This window comes from Channa argus, chromosome 19, assembly GCF_033026475.1.
Source record: "Channa argus isolate prfri chromosome 19, Channa argus male v1.0, whole genome shotgun sequence".
NCBI classification, from domain to species: domain Eukaryota; kingdom Metazoa; phylum Chordata; class Actinopteri; order Anabantiformes; family Channidae; genus Channa; species Channa argus.
This window is the reverse complement of record NC_090215.1, coordinates 14,387,572-14,406,917: the sequence shown is the minus strand read 5'-3', so window position 1 is coordinate 14,406,917 and position 19,346 is coordinate 14,387,572. Positions and strand designations below refer to the sequence as shown.

The following is a 19,346-nucleotide window of genomic DNA, read 5'->3' as shown; positions in this document are numbered from 1 at the left end:
GGGCGGGGGCGCGCAGGCAGGGGCGGGAGGGAGGGGAGCAGCAGGGTCATCCATCCATCCACTCTCTCGCGGGACTGGTGCGTGGCCTGCCGGTGCAAAGCCAGGAGCTGCTGAAGACTTTGAGTCTTTATGAGGTATCATTAACATGGCGCAGATAGAAATCGTATTGTAGTTGGGCTCAAATCTATTATGTAGCTCATTTGAACTCCTTCTCAATTATTCCCATTATATTTATATTTCTTTAGAATAAATACATCTTGCCTTATCTTCATGGTGGATTTGATAAATCACACACATACCCACACACCAATAGGTTGGTTGCCCTGCAGCACCCCCCGTCCAAGTGGAGCAAGTAACACAGGGTTGGGAATCAACCCACCGACCTAGGAATTGGCGGCCAATTGTTCTACTTCTGAAGCCAGTCACCTTTCTTGATATAAATAATAAAAAGGAAAAAAGGGCAGCTCCGCACTTATGCCAGCCGATTAACAAAAATGTCGGCAGACACATGTGCAGACTATAGTAACATAATTTCACGTGCACATGTCACTGAAATATGCGGTGTGTTTAGGTGTTAAATTATTTGGGCACAACAGTATCTGACACTCAACGGGATGCATTTAATTAAAGAAAATTGTGAGTATAAGGTTAGTGGACCTGAAAATATAGTTGTGGTCTTTATGCTGGTGAACAGAGGGAAACCAGGTGAAGGGAGACGTTAGATTACAACTGTTCCTCGCTACACTTGGCTTGTTACTTCATGTGTGCATGTTGAACAAGTAAAAGTGTCAAACTAAGGGTCACATTAGCTCTGACAGCATTCGCAGAGGTGTTAACCATTAATTTGCTAATCACTATTTAATATGAACGTGCTAAAGCAAAAGCTGACTGCACAGAGGCTACTGTAATCTAACCACTCAGCTTGATTTGGTACAAATCTTGAAGCTGAGCAAGGTGCGGTGGACTTTCTGTGTAACAGCAGCCCATACACCCAAACCTACCCTTCTCTCAGCCAGGAGTAGACTACCTGAGCAGTAAAAATACAGTAAAGTAGTTTTATCAGATATTCTTCTTGCTGGTCTACCGATATAAATCAACGGCTTTCAGGTTGTCCCTTCAGGAGTGTCCACAGCGGAACGTGTTCTGCATGTAGATTTGGCATGTGTCTTTACGCCGGATGCCCTTCCTGCTGCAACCCTCCCATTTTTTTTATCCGGGGCTCAGGACCGGCAACGGTGCTGCCTTTGGTGGCTGGGGGGGGGTGGCCACACCAGGTGGGGTGGGATTCAAGCCTTCTGCCTTCTGTATCCCAACCCAATGATCTACCACTGAGCCACCAGGCCCCTGTTGCTGGTCTACAAATAATATTTTTAAAATATAAATTTAATCTTAGCAGTTTCTGAAATAATTTAGTTAGCTCAGTGTTTTTTTTTTTCCAGCTATTTCAAGTATCTGTAACCGCTTATCCTGTATAGGATTGCGGGGGGTGGGCCTATCCCAGCTTTGGGTAATATTGGGTCATTGGGTCTCCAGTCTATCTCAGAGTCAACACAGACAAACATACACAGACACACAACCAATGGGCAACTTACAGTCACCACATAACCTAACATGCATGTCTTTGGACTGTGGGAGGAAACTCACACAAGAACAGGGAAAACATGCAAACTCCACACAGAAAGGACATGATCCTGAAAAAATACCCATCAGCAGGGTGTTAGGCCCCCCACCCCACCCTGCGGAAAAGCCCCCACCCCAACCGTTACCAAGCATGTGGCTAACCAAGCATGTAGGAAGTGAACCCATCTACAGAAGCATACGACTGCTCGTTTTCAAAATAGAATCAATTATTTTCTCATGAGAAACACAAATCAGCTGCTGTGCTGATGCTCATATGGTGCAGAGTCAGCCTGGCCCGTGTGCAGCTGTGTTCCTTAAACAAAAGTGTCTTGACTTCTCCTCTCATCTCAGCCAGTGTCAACATTTGAATAAGCCCATATAAAACCCATATGTGTATTTATGTTGCACTTTTACCGAATGCACTTTTACACATTCACATGCCAACATCAACAAGCTACCATGGTGGGCCTGACCATTGGGAGCAATTTACTGAGCTCATTTCCCCAGGACACTTCCTGGGAACAGGAGGAGCTGGAGATAAGTTAAATATTATGATTTTGGCCACATCTGTAAATGTCCACAAGGACCATTTACTTGCAGCTCTAAACGCATAGACCCCAGGTTCATATTGTATGTACACATACACTTTCAAATACAATAAAATCTATACAAATTCCTTATGCACGATAAATAGAACTGTTATATTTGCAGAATCTGCAGCATGACACTGGTTGAAAGTGGCAGGGCCTGATATGCATAACAGATCCCAGAGTGCGTCCTTTTCATTATGAAACTGAAATTAAACATGAGTGTGTGTGTGTGTGTCAGCATTCATGTACTGTGTACAGTGCACAACAGTCAATATCTGCTGGACTGAAATCTGCTCTCATTGAGGCAACATCTGAGAAACTGCATTAACGCAGAATCTAAATTACATGCAATTACTTGGTCAAGTGTTCGGGAGTCTGACGTCAGCCACAGTGCACTGACCAGCCGTTTGACATTGTGGGTTCCAGACAAACGTCAACACATCATCATTGTCTTAAATGTGGCTGAACATAAATTGGAAACTGGGGCCAAAGTGTATCTGAACTAAAGACAGAGTTAATGCAACCACTCAATCTATGCATTAGCATTTAACTTTGGCTTTCTGGGCCTTGTTGACCACAAAAAGACTAATAATGCTCTCATTGTTAAGACTTAAGTCTTAATCAGTTTCTCAAACTTTGTGAAAAATAATGTGTTGCATTAATAGTCAATCAGATAAAAAAAATGTTTTTGTCCTTTCAACTTATCCTGTGAGTTCAGGTGTCACCACAGCGGATCATTGTCCGCATGTTAATTTGGCACAGTTTTTACACCGGATGCCCTTCCTGACACAGCCCTCACCAGTTTCTACACATTAAACGAGTGATATACTGTATGAAGTTCTAACATTTGTTATCTTATTGTGCATTTGATATTTGACAGTTATTACATTCTGCCACTAGAGGGCAATACTTAAATATAAGAAGTGCCAGTCGGATTTCCACTGTGGGTGTTACCAAGTCCACTTACTGTATGTTTTTGGGTTCTGGAGAATGTTCAGGTAGAATATAAAATATAAGAAATACAGTACTACATGTTTCGTTTATTCTGACTAATGTGAAATATCAAATATGTCCTGTTGATTAAAAAACATTGAATTTTAGCCACAAGAAATGTGAAATGAAATGTAATGAGATGACTGTAGTATTTAAAAATCCTTAAGGGTGCAGCATAAACAACCTTGTTTGTATCCTGTATATAACGCGAGCAAAGGGCCAGTCCCATCCCCGTCACACAGAGGTACACAATGCCTACTGCAGTGTAAGCGGTTGGGTGAGCAAAGAGGGCTGTGGTGTCTGGAAAATGCTAGTGGAGACAGACAATGCACTGGTCCGATGCCGGACCAGCCCTCAGAGGGACAGGGGGTCGCCTCTCAGCGACAACAGCCCCCTGTATCCCTCCATTCTTTCTTCTTTTTTTTTTTTAACCGCTACAGCATGGGCTCGGGCAGGATGCTGAAGTTTGCCATCTGTGAGGTGCTGCAGTTTGCAGGCCTTTGTGTGCCACTCTTCATCGTCATGCAGAGGTTCGCCATCATCGTGGGAAAGGTCAAAACATCAGCGAAGCCTCCCAGCGATGGAATCACGGCCTACTGGTTGATTGTGGCTTCCTCCATTGCCTATGTCACATCCACTGCCCTGCTGCTCTGGGTCCCCCTGAAGTATATGGTGTTTATGAAGAAGAAGTTTGTCATTGGGAGGAAGAAGTGGTGAGTTTCTCCAGCCTTCATGTCAGGCACACGGGGAGTCAGGAATCTGACTGTGTGTAAGGTCTCAAACTGGGATCCCAGTGCAGCACTGACTGAGACCAGGCTGGCTGGCTTGAGTCCGAACAGGCCTGCGGCTGGTTCCACTGCGTTTGGCTGGCGATTATCATGAGTTAGCAAATCCTGCAACAGCTTTTTCTTCCTTCCTTACATTTTTGTTTTTCTCTTTTACTGTCTTTGTATCAGGAGACCCGTGACCCTCGTCTATGTAATCCTGTCCACATTGCCCTGCTTTGCCTTTCTCATCGTCAGCTCTGAGGTACAGCATGTTGTAGATTGCTTGCTGTTTGTTTGTTCACATCAGTGCATCAGTACTCTTAAAGTGAACTTTGACCTTTTTATTTCTCTGTAACAACAATGTATAAATGCAGTATTTTCCTAGTTATTGCATATGATTTTCCTAATCGTCAAAAACAAGTGTGGGATAGAAATCCTACAACCTTTTATAGGTTAGTGGAATAAATGTGATGATTTGTGAAGAACCTTTTGGTTCTCAGGGGAGAAATAACCAGCCTAAATGGACAAGGAGCTACTGATAAGCAGCTTGGGTTCTCTTCCTGTCCGGGCTCCTCTTGACAAATTATCTGTTCCTGATGCACATTGTCACTTCCTGATTGGCTGCAGCCCAGAACCTATTTGCTCTTTTATGTGGCCATTTCTAAAGCTCGAGTTGGATATTTGGCCTTTGCTTAGCTGGTTTCTTTTACATGACAGCCGTAAATTTTGCCAAGATGATCAGTTTGTCCACTTTGTTCTATGTCCTGTTGGCTGCTCTGAGTCTGACTCAGGAAAATTCTAGAAATGCAAGTGATTTAGCTCATAGACCAGAACTTGTGGTTCAGCAGATCCAAGATGTTTGGTGCAAAGTTGCATCATTGTTAATTATGGGCAAGGTGATGGGCTCTGTATTGATAAAAAAAGTGAAATGAATTATGTAATTGAATGTTTTGAATAAATGTTTGTTAATAACAAATCAATTTGTGCTTTTTTGTTAAGGTTCAGATAAATACAAACATTAAACATGATACATTCACGGAGCTCCCGGTGTCACTTGTCCTCTTCTCTCTCATCTGTATTGACGTGTTGGAGAGGATACGTCACTGCCGACTGACCGGCCAGGGTGAGCACAGCTCTCTCAACACATTACACAAATCACTCTTTCCTTTGCCGACTCTTTATATAGTGTTACCAGCCTGACTTTAAATTTCAAGAGCTTTGCTTACAGAAAACACTTCCATTTATCTAAACTAATTTGTACCCACTTTTAATTTGTACACACTTGCAACATGATGGTTCATTTCCTGTTTGAACAATTAAAAAAAAAAAACATAACCTAAAGATATGACACATCAACAAATGTAATTTTAGATTTGTTTTGTTCTGCATACTCTTTTTTTGACTTGACCACTGCATTGAAAATCCTTCCTTTTCTCATTCCAGCTAATAACACGGAGAGAGACGCTGATATCCCCTCCAATGTCCTCACACATGTGGAGCAGGTAACACCATTAACACCCATTGCTCCAGCTCTGTCAGGGCCAGCTGTGCGCGATCAAGGTGTGTCTGCTCCCCTGCAACCAGAGGCAAACCAGTCTAATGACAGAAACCAGAACGAATCAGGGACTCGACCAGAAACAAATGGGATAGGCCCAGGGAAACCTACTAATTCTGAAAGACCATTTAGTCGCTCACCATCAGCAGGCACCACAGCGTACCATGCTTCCCCATACACTTACACAGGCCCACTCAGATTCCTGTGTGCCAGTGACGCCCGAGCGGACGTGTTAGTGGACAGCTTTGTGTTCTGGATGGACACAGTGGAGATGGTACGCACTGCAGAACACCCCCTGGTCTACTACTCAGGCTGGGTGTTCCCCATTTATATTCTCAGCTACCTGTCATGCCTGCGTGTGGTGGTTATGCCCCACAGCCCCCTGCTTTCCTCACTAGGAGTAGCCTTGCAAGACTTGCCTTTTTTCTTTGTCCGTGTTGGTCTCATTGCCTTGTTTGGTTTCGTCACACCCATCCTCTACCTAATGAAGAACCTGTTGGTCTGCCTGGCCTTTGTCTATTTCAACTTCATTACCAAGATGAGAGTCTTTAACACAGAGAGGATGCTCTTTTAAGACCAACACTTCAAGAAAGACAGTGCACCGTTAAATTTATTGTGAGAGCAATATGTTGACACAATCAGGACCTGCAGTTGAGTCAGGCGTTGGTTGCACCAGCTGTTTTTAAAGCAAAAGTTTTACTATGTGAGTAAAAAGTCCCTAAATTAAAACTAATTGCAAAGTACAATCTAGTTGGTACTTAGAGAGTTGTGTTTTCACACTGTCGGGGTGACAAGGGGGTTTAGTCAGCTAACCAAACCAGTTAACAACCATATTGTTAGTTTGCTAACTAAGTGGGCATAAATAGGGTTAACATGTGTGGCGTAAATGATCAATCAATGTTACAATATGCAATGTTAGGAATCAAGCACTGGGCCTTCTCACTTCCTGCTCCGCTGTACTTTGCTATACTCTGCCCAACCATTCATGCATTAGCCTACTTTTACAAAGCTCATCAGTCAAGCAGAAATAGTTGCCATTCTCCAAAACTTGGCCAAAGAGATTTGGAAGAAAACATTTCAGCACAAGTGCCAAGCTGAAGGCTTCGACCTCCCCACACATTTTTACTAAAAAATATTCAAATTAATTGTATATACTGTAACTTTAAAAATTATAGTAGATATTACATTTTAATAAATAATTAATACAAAATAAAAAATAAAAATGAATAAAAGAGTCTGTTTTGTCCATTCGGTGCTGCTGTAGAAACATGGTGGTGCAACATGGTGACCTCTGTGAAAATGGCATTGAAGACTAAAGAAAATGCAATAGTTCAGGTTTTAATATTAATAATTCTAAATGACATTTCTGCTATTCCTTTTAAATCTGCTGCAGCTTTGAAATGCAGGATATAAGGTAAACTGAGAATAATTGACTCACAGTTTAAACTGTGGCATGGATGGGATTCCCCAACATTTCCTACATTTCATTTTTTTATAGAACCGCATTATAAAATACTGTAATAACACTATACGTCTTGTAACACCACAGTGATTTCCTGTTTCATTTGTTATTGAATAATACCACATCTATTTCCAAGTAAGGAATTTACAGGTCCCGCTAAGACATTTATTTCTAATGACGCAACTCATTTAAGTAAACTCTATAGTTACTTTATTAATCTGAGAAGAGCTGGTGCAACCAAACCAAATGATTGTGCGTATAAGACGGAGAAAAGATATTTTGGTAGAATACATGACGGTACTTTTTACAGGCCAAAAGGGAGCTGTAAGGCAATGTGTTTCCATTATTATGTGTCAAATTACTGTTGTGTTGTATTATTATTTTACTTTTTGTTCACCAAGCGTGGCACTTTTTCGGTCGATTTTGTTTTCTACCATCAAAAGTAATGCATGTCGTTAACCTTATTTTTTCTTTGCTAAGTTATACTCATGAAAGAAAAACAAAGTGTGAGTTTGTATCATTAACATACGTGTCGGTAAGATTAATAAAGAAAAACAGTTGCACTCATGTGAAATGGATGCAGTATGTTCCCAGGTGCATACAGTGTGCTGCATGTGCAGGTTTTTGAACTCTATTGAACCCTTTTACATTGGAATTTATCACAGTTTTTCCCTAATCATCCCCCAAGAGAAAAGTTTTCCTGTCATTATACAAAACATTATCTCGTCCTTTCCCACAATGTTGCAACCTTATGGAATGCTCATTTCTTCTGCCACAGAAATGGCACAAAATACAAGTATATGAAAAAGGTAGTTTTTTCACAGCACAAACATCTGCTTAGGCTGCACAACCAAAAAAGCACTGTTGATCATAGTGAGTCCTGTTGAGGATTTACAGTACATCATACGTGATCTCATGACCTATAAGTTATGTCCATTCTCAACCACTATTCCAGCGCTTACTTTAATATTGTATAGATAGACTTTCCTACATCTCGGTTTTAACTTCGGCATTGTCCAAATAAATATTTTACAGCTATTTGCCCAGCACTAGTGGGCATTCCTGCAGTTTGAGGCCAAAGTGGTGAGAACTTCACTTACTTGTCTCAATAGGAAGCAGGATTTCCTCCTGTCAGCTCTTTCTTGTAGCTTGTATCATCACTGTACTCTTCACCCAAAGCCTTGCTGACCTCGTGGAGGCTACTTTACCAGAGAAACAGCCACATCAGCAAAGTGCCGCAAACCTCTTTTAATCTTTGTTTACACCGGTGTTCACTCCTTTAATCACATATGCTTCACCTACATTTTCTGACACCTGAAACGTCTTCCGTCAGCCTTAAGTGACATTTGTCCTCTGGGTTTATCCAGGAACGGATTTAGCACATATCGAAGTCTTTTAATAATAGATAAAAAAGAAAATCTCAAATAAAGGCAACAAATTGAACCCAAAGTCTACTAGGATAAATTTATTCCTTAATTTAATTAGTCTTTTATCTTTTGTCTTTGATTTATTTAAAAATAGATTAATTGTACAATCCTGACAACAGTTTCCTTAAATCTCTCCCCGGTTGCATGAAAATGCTCTTGTTTAATAGAGACTTTCTCACTTACTGCCTTTATTTTTTCTGATAATAATTCTGTCAAAACGGGTGGAAATTACAGCCACTTGACCACCCATGTGACAGGATATCCATCAGTGCGATTAAGGGAGGAAAGCACTATGCCTCTGTGTCACTGTTGTTCTTCACACACCTTAGCACACAGCAGACCTCTTCCCTCATCAGTGGAAAACTCTCCCACCACCTCCTCCAACACTGACTGCCAACAACACACAAAGGATAATGATATCCTACTTAAATTTTGCTGTGGTCCTCTGTCTTCTGCAAGTCCTCTGTATTACTGCAGATATAGGTATGTACCCTCACACATTTCATGTCTCTTCAATTTGGATTTGTCTGAAATTATGAGACTAATAATCCAGTAAATTCATTTGAAGTTGGTGTATGTGATATGCTGAAGTTGTTGTGATCTGCTCCAGACAGTGGCTCCTTCTTGATCTTCAACGAGAATCACAACAAGTGCCTTAAAGTGGAGAGCGCCACGTCAGTAACTGTGGCCCGTTGTGACCCTCATGCCAAGGAGCAGCAATTTCGTTGGGCGTCCGAGTCGCGCCTCCTCAGTTTGTCCCTCAAGCTCTGTCTGGGCGCCACAGAGATAAAAGACTGGGTAAAGGTGCTCCTCTTTGAATGTGACGAAAACAGTAGTCTTCAGCATTGGCAATGCAAGAATGAGACTCTCTTTGGCCTAAAAAACCAGGACCTGCACTTAAACTGGGGCAACCGAAATGAGAGGAATGTAATGATCTACAAAGGCTCTGGGCTCTGGAGTCGCTGGAGAATATTTGGCACTCTGGGTGACCTTTGTTCCAAGGGGTATCAAGGTAGGAGTTCTGGGTCTTGATCTGTAGAGACAAAGCCAAAAACTTCAGTTCATATCAACATTGCAATGCATATAAATTATAAAAAATAAAAAAAGGTGCAATGGCTGTTTATGAATTATAATTAAAAATGAAAACAAGGATGTATTCAAGATTTACTTCCTTGATAACTTTTTGTTAAAGTGTTAATTGCTATTTTTAGTCCACATCACGTATACAAGTGCTATACGTGCATACATGCATGTTTAAACATTTAAGATGTTTAGGTTCATGATCTTTCTCTATTTGTCCTCACAGCCAACAAACAGAACAGAGTCTGACACAGTAACGTAGAATATGTGATGCATGTCAAATATCAAGCGTGTTTGACAGCAGGGGACTCACTCTAAAACCAGTAGTAACCTTTAGGACAGGGGGCATTAAGGTGTTGCTGAATTTGACTACTGGGTTTAAACCAAGTGAAAACTTGAAAACTACGGTGTCAGAAGTAGCCAATAATCAGCAAAATTGTTTAATGTCACTAATTAGAAATGCATAGTAAGCTATTTAGTAGCCACTTGCATAGCAAATAGCCAAAAGTCGTCATTTACGTGTAATTGGTCCACACAGTGATCTTCTAATGTTGAGGCAACAACACCACTGTGCATAAAGTGAGCTCCATAAAGATGTCTTCTTTTGTATGGAAGAATTAACTATTAACTTTAAGGGCCGTGAGCTCAACCATATGCAACATCTAACACCTCTGCAACTATGAGCCAGTCCATACACCAAACAGCAGTGGCCAACTTTACTAATGCTCTTGCGGCTGCAGCCAGGGTCCAAAAATCTTGTGCTCGCCTTTTCCAGAAGAGTAGCTGTTAGAGCATTACATTAATGCCTATGATCAACAATCGCATATAATCGAGTGTTGACATATTTGGCGACAAGTTTTGCTTGTGTTGCTTTGGTAAGCTGATTTCCAAATATGTTCTTAAGTATTTTTTGTTTCTCCACAGAGATTTTTACAATAGGAGGCAATGCTTTTGGAAGCCCTTGTCAATTCCCATTTAAGTTTCTGGAGATGTGGTATGCTGAATGCACAAAGGACGGCCGCTCAGACGGACAGCTGTGGTGTGCATCAGAGACAGATTACAATAAAGCAAAGAAGTGGGGCTTTTGTCCTACCCAGGGTAAGTGTGAGTGACTAATCTAATCAACCTTGCAAATGGCTTTGGTCAAAATAACATCTATACAGTCAGTTCTCCTGATAACTTTGTGACATCTTTGCCCAGTGTTGATTATTTTTGCAAAGAAGTCAGAGGCTTATAGACAAGACACCTTTGGATTGAAAAAACAGAATTAGTGCTATCATTGGAGAGGTCAGTGCTCACAAGTCTGCTTTCTGACCCCACACATCCTCATGCTGAGCAGAGTTGGGGGTACTACTTCCTCCCATGAGTTGTCTACACAGCACTGTCCGTGTTTCCTCTTCTCACAGCTCTGACTTTTCCCTGACTCTGCTCGGAAACTGGGGCAGGAAGAGGACAGGAAAAAAAAATTTTCACTTTTACAAATTTTTTTTTCCCAACACAACTTAGATCTAAGTTACCAGCAATCAATTACCAGCATTTTTTATAGATGAAGTAAGTAATTTGACAATGTTTTTTTAATGTGTGTTAATACAGTGTCCTCAGGTTGGGACACTGACCCAGTTACAGGGGTCCAATATCAGAGAAACACACAGTCAGTGTTAACCTGGCATCAGGCCAGGAAGAGCTGCCAGCAGCAGGGAGCTGACCTGCTGAGCATCGTTGAACTTCACGAGCAGTCATACATCTCAGGTACAAAGTCAGCCTTGTATTAGTCACCCATACCACAGTATTGACCATCAGGTGTTATTAACTGTTTTATTAACACATGGGTTCACACAGGTTTGACAAGTGATCTGGGCACATCTCTGTGGATTGGCCTGAACAGCTTGGATTTTGACAGCGGTTGGCAGTGGAGCAATGGAAACCCATTCAGATATTTAAACTGGGCTCCAGGTTAGTGACTGACCAAATGTGACTGCAAGATTAACAGCTGTCCTCTTAGAGGACACAACTAAGCCCACATATTAAGAGTCAACGATAATTCACAATTAATGTCAGAGTTTGTTAAAGTAATAATAGGCAGAATTACGTTTCTACAGGTCATCCGTCATCAGAACCCGGCTACACCTGTGCAACCCTTAATGCTGCAAAGGCCTCCAAATGGGAGAGTAGTGCCTGCACCAAGAAGCTTGGTTACATTTGCCGCAAAGGAAACTCTACTAGTCTACCTGCTCCACTAGGTAAAACAATATACAGCTCGAATCTAGTTATTATTAAAATGTTTGCTCATATTAGAAACGCACAACCAAATGCAAAGAGTCTGTTCTATGTTAATCTCCATAATCCACAGTGAAAGACCAGCCCAGCTTCTGTCCCAGTCACTGGGTTCCTTATGGAGGTAACTGTTACTACCTAGAGAGGAACAAAAAGATGTGGAGAGATGCTTCGGCTGCCTGCCGCAAAGAGGGAGGAGATTTGGCCAGCATACACAGCATAGAAGAGCAGAGCTTCATCATTTCTCAATCTGGATACTGTAAGTGTGAAATTGGTGTGTTTCCACACACAACAAAACCTGTGACAGGAAGTTGTTTTTTTACACTCCAGAAAATATGCAGTACCACGTTAACATGTGTGTTTAAATCCTACAGTGCCAACAGATGTGCTCTGGATTGGCCTGAATGACCAGAGGAACCAGATGCTGTTTGAATGGTCTGACCAGACTCATGTTACCTTCACCCAGTGGCAGACGGGGGAGCCGTCTCATGCCACCAACCTCCAGGAAGACTGTGTCCTCATCAGAGGAAAGGTACTGTCAAAATGTGAAAAGCAAATTAAAAAGTTGATCATCAGTCAAGTGGTACTGTTAGTATTATCCGTATGTTCCCCACACAGGATGGGAGCTGGTCAGATTACATATGTGAGAAGTCGTATGGATACATCTGCAAGAAAAAGGCCTCTATTAAACCAGCTGAAGGCACACAAGAAGAAGCCAACCCAGGATGCACGCTAGTAAGTGTTATTTGCTATGAATTATACAGTGCAACCAAGGCTTTATCAGATCTTCACTCACAGTTCTTTTTCATCCCATCATCTTGAGGGCTCAGTCAGGTTTGGTTCATACTGTTACAACATTGGAGCAAAGACAAAAACATTTGATGAGGCAAAGCAGGCGTGTTCAGAGGCCGGGGCTAACCTTGTGGATGTGGGCGACAGGTACATTTTCATATTTATGTTGTGTGTAAAGTATGTGAAATTGTCTCCATACTGTAGTCTAAATAGAAAACAATTAACAATTAAATATTGAGAAAGGTAAGAATAGCTTTTGTTTTGTTTTTTTTGTTTTTTTTTTGTACTGTAAAACAAACCATCTTAAAGTAGGGCTATCAGGTATCAGGCTTTATTTTGAAAAACTACTCACATTTCAGTTTTTTCATGTTTTCATATAGATATGAGAATGCCTTCCTGGTCAGTTTGGTGGGTTTAAGACCAGAGAAGTATTTCTGGACCGGTTTTTCCAACACAGTGGACAGAACCACATTCAAGTGGACCACTGCAAGAAAGGTCACATTCACTCATTTCAATGTGGACATGCCAGGTACCTTCCCTTCGATTCCTAATTTGCTTGATAACATATGTTTGACTGATCAAAAATGTTCAATTAACTTGTTAGCATCATCCCCATTTGTTGTTAAAAGGTAGAATCCAAGGATGTGTTGCCATGACAACTGGGATGTTTGCTGGTTTATGGGATGTAGTCAGCTGCAGCAACAAGGAGAAGTATATCTGCAAGAAGCTGGCAGCAGATGCACAGATGACAACGGTTCCACCCACAACCCCGGCTCTGAGTTGTGCATCTGGGTGGACCCCTGCTGCCAAAAGGAGCATGTGCTACAAGGTAGGAAGCCATACAGTACTTTTACAGTATGTAATATTTTAGGTAAATAGAACTTAACACATGTCTGTTTTTCACAAATGTAAAAGCTTTACAAAAAACAAGGGGACCTAAAGAAGACTTGGCATGAAGCGAATGACTTCTGCAAGGCGATAGGCGGGGACCTGATGAGCATACACAGTATGCAGGACCTAAACAATGCTCCGTATGTTGGTTTATTGTATAAGAGATTTATGATCGTATCAATCAACCAGTGAAATAATCAACTGGTGTTTTCGGCTGTTATGAAGGTTTCATGCCTCTGATGCAGCCTGGATCGGCTTCAACTCCCTTGGTACCAGCCAAGGTTTTGTCTGGACTGATGGCTCTCCTGTAAGTAACACTTAATCGATATCACCTACTATAGCACTTTCCTCACTGTTATTCTCAGCCATTGTTTAAATAATGTGCATTTCAAATAACTGTGATACAGAACGACTTTGATAACTGGGGTTATGGGGAACCAAACAACTACAATGACAACGAGCACTGTGCAGAAGTCCAGTTTTACTATGGGCGGCACTGGAACGACCGCTGCTGTGAGTCCTACAATGATTGGATCTGCCAGCTACCCAAAGGTAGAGCCCCCTGAGCTCCAGTCATCTATGCAAAAGTAGTTATTCAATGTTCGATTAAAACTGTTCTGCTTTTTCTATTCTTATGGTTTTTTTTTTGGTTAATTTTTTTTAGGCGTGACTCCCAAACCTGAACCTGTCATAGTTGCACCAGGTACGTTCCAGCAGTGTACTGTCCACTGAACAGCCGCTGTCGATCTCTCTTTTCATTTCCCTAATTTTGCAAACATTTTGTTCCACTGCTCCTCCAGTGTTTCTTGGCTGTTCCACTCAACGAGAAGATAAATTAAAGATTAATCCTAATTCCACTTTTGGATGGATTCCTGTGAATATATCTATAGCCAATCGACTTATCCAAAAGTTTGTTCGAAGAATCCATCCTAAAAAAAGTCACAATATTATTGCTAAAACACATGAATAGCTGCTACAGGCTCAGAGCTGATACTGTAGCATGGCTGGAGATGCAGTTTTGTCTTCCATCAATCCTGAATACTGTATCCGTGGAACACCTAACAACAGTTTTCCTCCATTCATAGTGTTCAACACCACAGAAGATGGCTGGCTCATATACAATGACTCACAGTATTTTATCAACGCTGACAACCTTGGTATGGAAGCTGCCAGAGCCTTTTGCAAAAAAAACTTTGGAGAACTTGCAGTCATAACAGGGGATAGTGAGAGGAAGTTCCTTTGGAAAAGGGCAAGAAATTTTTAATATTTTATCTTTAACATGGGATTTTTAAAATAGCTGCAAATTTTCAAACGTGCTCATGTATGTTCTCAAAAATCGGATGTTCTATGGTGGCAAAAACAGGAAACAATTGTCTTTGTTTTTAATCTTACTATTGTGTTTAAATAGATAGCCAAAGGCACCGAAGCACAGTATTACATCGGCATGGTAGTGAATCTGGACAAGTCATTTAGGTAAATCATGCACAGTACATTGTTAAGGCACCACAATATTTGCCATTTGGCTCACATCAAGTAGTGTAACATGTGATTAAATACTACAGATGTTCTAATATTTATATATACTTTTTTTTGCACTTTTAGCTGGCTGGATGGAACCCCGGTAACGTATACTGCATGGGAACAGAATGAGCCCAACTTTGCTAACAACGATGAAAACTGTGTGACTATATATAAGAGCATGGGTGAGTTTATTGCAGTGATACACCATTCTGTGCAGATTAGCCAATACCTGATCTCATATCCTTCATGGCTCTGTGTAAACCCTGCACACACAGGCTACTGGAATGATATTAACTGTGGTATCGAGCTACCTTCAATTTGCAAAAGAAGCAGTGGTTTTATCAATACAACAATGGCCCCCACCACTGTTCCTAAGGGAGGATGTGCACCCGAGTGGCTAACTTTCCGAGGAAAGGTAATTGTGTCCAGTATAACTATGCTGACAATCTATATAATATGCATGTTTCTAAAATAAACTAATATAAAGGTTTCTTTCCACCATCAGGATTCGATTTAAACTTTCAGATGTATTTAAACCTGTTCTAGTAAAAATGTCTTTCCAACACAAACTTTGAATGTATATTTCCTTTCTTTCATCCCTTTGCTTTTTGTCATTACAAATTGATTTTGTTTACACAGTGCTATAAATTTGTTGTGGACAATGACAATAAAAACTGGCAGGATGCCCGGACATACTGCTTGAACCAGGGTGGAAATTTGGTTTCCATCGTCAGCGAGAGCGAGCAAGGTGAGCCAATTGTTGCTAATGGTAAAGCCCTATTTAGATAAAACACAGTTTTGGGAAAGTTTAACAGGTATTGTTTGTTCTTCTTCAGCGTTCCTTACAACGCAGATGATGAGTTACAAAGACGACTTTTGGATTGGCATGAATGATGTCAACTGGGAGATGCGATTTGTGTGGACAGATGGCAAAAGCATTTCATACACCAACTGGGCCAAAGGGCACCCAACGACAGTGCCGGATGGACGTTATTCATTCATGGATGAGGTTATTTTAACTTTTATTCCCAAAACCTTTTTCTTTACAACTGTCCAATATTAAAATGCAGTAATCTGATGGTCAGTTTCTTTCACATTACTAATTCCACTTTTAACAATGAGTAAACTGTGTAATTTAAAAACAAAGGAGGTTTATGGAAACCCCTCTTAAAAATGGAACAACCAAGCTATTTATTTTTTCTCCCGATAGACGTTTGACTGTGTGATCATGGTGGGGGGCATTTCGAAACTAACAGGCTTCTGGAAGGTGGAAGACTGTAACTCAAAGAAAAGCTTTATCTGCCAAAGAAAAATAGGTGAGTGGAACATTAAGAAATATTTAATGTTAAAAGTCATTACATGTTTCACTTTAATGTTTTTAATGTGGTTAACAATGACGTGTCCTGTTTACAAAGATCCTCAGATTGTGGTCCCACCCACCACCGTGTCACCGAAGGCTTTCTATAAGCTCGGCAATGACTCCTACAAGCTGGTAGCCCAGAAGATGAGATGGGATGAGGCGAGGAGGCAGTGCCAAGCAGATGATGCGGATCTGGCCAGTATCCTGAACCCCATCACACAGGCATACATCACCTTGCAGATTTCCAAATACAATGAGCCTGTATGGATCGGGCTCAACAGCAACGTGGTAAAGACCCCTGTTATTGTGTGCCAATCTTTCAAATTGACACATGGATACATGTAGTTCCGCATCATCTTTCTTTAATGATATGGCTTTGACAGACTGGTGGTCGGTTCAAGTGGGTGGATAACTGGCTTCTGTCTTACACCAAATGGGGCACAGATGAGCCTAAAAACAACTACGGCTGTGTGTATATGGACGTGGACAGAACATGGAAGACTGCACCATGTACTGATAGCTACTATTCCCTTTGCAAGAGGTCACCAGGTTAGATGTAGCCAGTACATAACCAGTATGTACAGCTTGGGTATCCAGCCCTTTCTAAGAATATAATACAACCTCCTGTCTATTTTCCAGACATAGCTGCCACTGAGCCCCCGCAGCTTCCTGGCAACTGTCCAGAGACCAAGAAGCAAAGAACGTGGATACCTTTCAGAGGCCATTGTTATTCCTTCCTCAGCTCAGTGGTGGACAACTGGGCCCATGCTTCGGTCGAATGCTTGAAAATGGGTATGTTATAAAGATTTTATTTTAGAGCATTTGTCTGCGCACAAACTCTGACATTAAATACAATATGTCCATCAGGTGCTTCTCTGGCGAGTATCCAGGACCCTCAAGAGGGTCTGTTCATACAACAGAATCTGGAGCTTCTGCAGGACGGTGCCAAGACCTTCTGGATTGGCTTGTACAAAACCCATGAAGGTGAGGATATTGGTGTTAAATAAAGTGAAAAAGCGAGTGTTTCACGTGGACTTTTAACATCTGAAGCTCTGAGGCTCAAAATGTGAGGAATGAGGTGCATCTAATTTTAGTTTTTTCACAGTGAGTGTACCAGTGTGGTTGTTTGTTTATCCTTTAGCTGGCAGAAAATTATGAAGTTGCATTTTCTATCAATTGTTCACATAGAATATTCATATTAAAACAGTCATATTAATTTACGCCTTCATAACTGAATTAGATTAATATGAATTATAGTAGAGTTATAATAATACTAGTGTTTGAAGAATTATTCAAGGCCTTTTAGTGAAGAAAAGGTACAAACACCACAATGTAAACATACTGTCTTTGTACAAAAATATGAAACAACAATACAATACTAATTAAAATCAAAGTATTTCTTTTTCAGAAGAAAAGATGATTAACATAGCAACACCACTGTACAGTTAATGTTCACTGTGTCTCAGTTCCCTGCTTTGCCATTGAGATAATGAGCGTCTTTGTTTTAGGGGAGTGGATGTGGATCGATAACAGCATCGTGGACTACACCAACTGGCAAACGGGGATGCCAAAGTCAGAGACGTGTGTGAACATCCATTCTGACAGTGGTCAGTGGAGTACAAACAGTTGCTCCAGATACAGGTCTTACATCTGTAAAACACCCAAAGGTACGTCCCATCATCTGTTTTACCATTTTAAAATGACCCATGAGTTATTTACACTGAGCAATGAATGTTTTTTTTTTTTGTTTTTTTTTAGTTATTCAACCTACAGAAAAGCCCCCAGCAGTTGGTAAGTTAGCTACATTTTCTGTACATTAAAATATCTAATTAATACAACATTTTCAATTGCCGTTTGATCTTCATTAATACTTTAATGTCTATATCCCCTTAGCCCATGTTATTAAAGAACCATCCCATACTTCTGCTGGCATCACTGTGGCTATACTACTAGTTGTAATTGCCATTGCTGGACTTGGCGCCTTTATCTTCTTGCGTAAACGGATACCGACCCCAGTCCTGGGAGAATGCAACTTTGACAACAAGTTGTACTTCAACAATCCATTCCGGACCCCTGTTGACACCAAGGGCCTGGTGGCCAACATTGAGCAGAATGAACAGGCATAGAGAGACTTAAGATCAGTGGCCATCAGCAGAGTTTTATATTTTATCTTGGATCACTTTATTGGGAACTGAATCTCCACCACACATTGTGTTTACAGAGACTGAATCAAAGATAGTGATTATTATAATTGGTATATAATAGAAAAGCTCTGACAATGCACGACAAAACAAGATCAAACAATAGCACACATTGTGATGATTTGTGAAATGTGTAGAGATTTTCTTTTCACTTTTGCCAATCAGCATAACCAAAAACATTTTTAGACCAATCAATCAAGAAATCAAAAAACAGGTAAAGGTGATCTTTTTGAAATATAATTAGCCAAATCTTTCTAATCTGGGTTGCTATTATTCTCTATCTAAGGGCTGTTCTTCAGCTTATTTTTTGGATGGTAATGTTGTAAATAGATGCTCAATAAAATGAAATAAATAAAACTGGTTTGTAAATTTTTGCAGCTTTGTTTTTCCTTGTTCACCAAAAACATGTAACGTTTAACCTTAATTGATGACAAGAGAGTCGCAAAAAAATCCCTGGACAAGTGGATTAAATGATTGTGTCGTGGGTCTCTTAGGATAAAAGCAAGATGAGGATGTTTGAAGTCTTTCTCTCCTTATGTGGAAAATTCTATGATACCATATTTATTAAATGACAAGATCAACCAGGACCAGTGTGACCAAGACCACTTCTCTCAATACTGAGCAGATATGAAGGTTAAGCCTTATTGCTTTTGATAGCAAACTATGCAGTTTACAGTTCAGTTATGCAGGTTTTGTCGTCCTGGGCATGCTGCAAGACATCTGCAAATGTTCTGTTACAGGTATAAACAACAAAAATTCAAATGGATATTGTGGATAGAACTGAAGCAAAGGACCACGTTGTTACTGCAAATG

General features: G+C 40.8%; 2 protein-coding genes across 2 annotated transcripts; both read left to right on the top strand.

Annotated features, from left to right (window-relative positions):
• Nucleotides 1–3,411: 3,411 nt before the first annotated feature.
• On the top strand, nt 3,412–8,562 carry LOC137104512 (transmembrane protein 236-like). The gene is made up of 4 exons (XM_067485806.1): nt 3,412–3,916; nt 4,160–4,232; nt 4,970–5,093; nt 5,414–8,562. The coding sequence occupies exons 1-4, from the start codon at nt 3,543–3,545 to the stop codon at nt 6,097–6,099; spliced, it is 1,257 nt and encodes a 418-aa protein (XP_067341907.1). The 5' UTR covers nt 3,412–3,542; the 3' UTR covers nt 6,100–8,562.
• A 138-nt stretch (nt 8,563–8,700) lies between these two features.
• mrc1a (mannose receptor, C type 1a) lies at nt 8,701–18,907 on the top strand. Its single transcript, XM_067485788.1, has 30 exons — nt 8,701–8,897; nt 9,025–9,426; nt 10,419–10,592; nt 11,088–11,243; nt 11,334–11,447; nt 11,594–11,734; nt 11,845–12,027; nt 12,143–12,300; nt 12,387–12,503; nt 12,592–12,707; nt 12,941–13,089; nt 13,190–13,389; nt 13,476–13,591; nt 13,677–13,758; nt 13,859–14,003; nt 14,116–14,154; nt 14,537–14,700; nt 14,860–14,924; nt 15,054–15,154; nt 15,248–15,387; nt 15,612–15,720; nt 15,809–15,981; nt 16,183–16,288; nt 16,388–16,620; nt 16,716–16,881; nt 16,972–17,124; nt 17,200–17,316; nt 17,841–17,999; nt 18,091–18,123; nt 18,226–18,907. The coding sequence occupies exons 1-30, from the start codon at nt 8,828–8,830 to the stop codon at nt 18,456–18,458; spliced, it is 4,314 nt and encodes a 1,437-aa protein (XP_067341889.1). The 5' UTR covers nt 8,701–8,827; the 3' UTR covers nt 18,459–18,907.
• Nucleotides 18,908–19,346: the final 439 nt, after the last annotated feature.

What these genes read in the sequence shown, in the direction of transcription:
- LOC137104512 (XM_067485806.1), top strand. Translation starts at nt 3,543, where the DNA reads ATGCCGGACCAGCCCTCAGAGGGACAGGGGGTCGCCTCTCAGCGACAA. An exon ending in TTCTCATCGTCAGCTCTGAG is followed by an intron (nt 4,233 to 4,969) that starts GTACAGCATGTT and finishes TTTTTTGTTAAG; the next exon opens with GTTCAGATAAATACAAACAT. An exon ending in CTGCCGACTGACCGGCCAGG is followed by an intron (nt 5,094 to 5,413) that starts GTGAGCACAGCT and finishes TTCTCATTCCAG; the next exon opens with CTAATAACACGGAGAGAGAC.
- mrc1a (XM_067485788.1), top strand. Translation starts at nt 8,828, where the DNA reads ATGATATCCTACTTAAATTTTGCTGTGGTCCTCTGTCTTCTGCAAGTC. An exon ending in GGGCTTTTGTCCTACCCAGG is followed by an intron (nt 10,593 to 11,087) that starts GTAAGTGTGAGT and finishes GTGTTAATACAG; the next exon opens with TGTCCTCAGGTTGGGACACT. An exon ending in ACCTGTCATAGTTGCACCAG is followed by an intron (nt 14,155 to 14,536) that starts GTACGTTCCAGC and finishes CTCCATTCATAG; the next exon opens with TGTTCAACACCACAGAAGAT.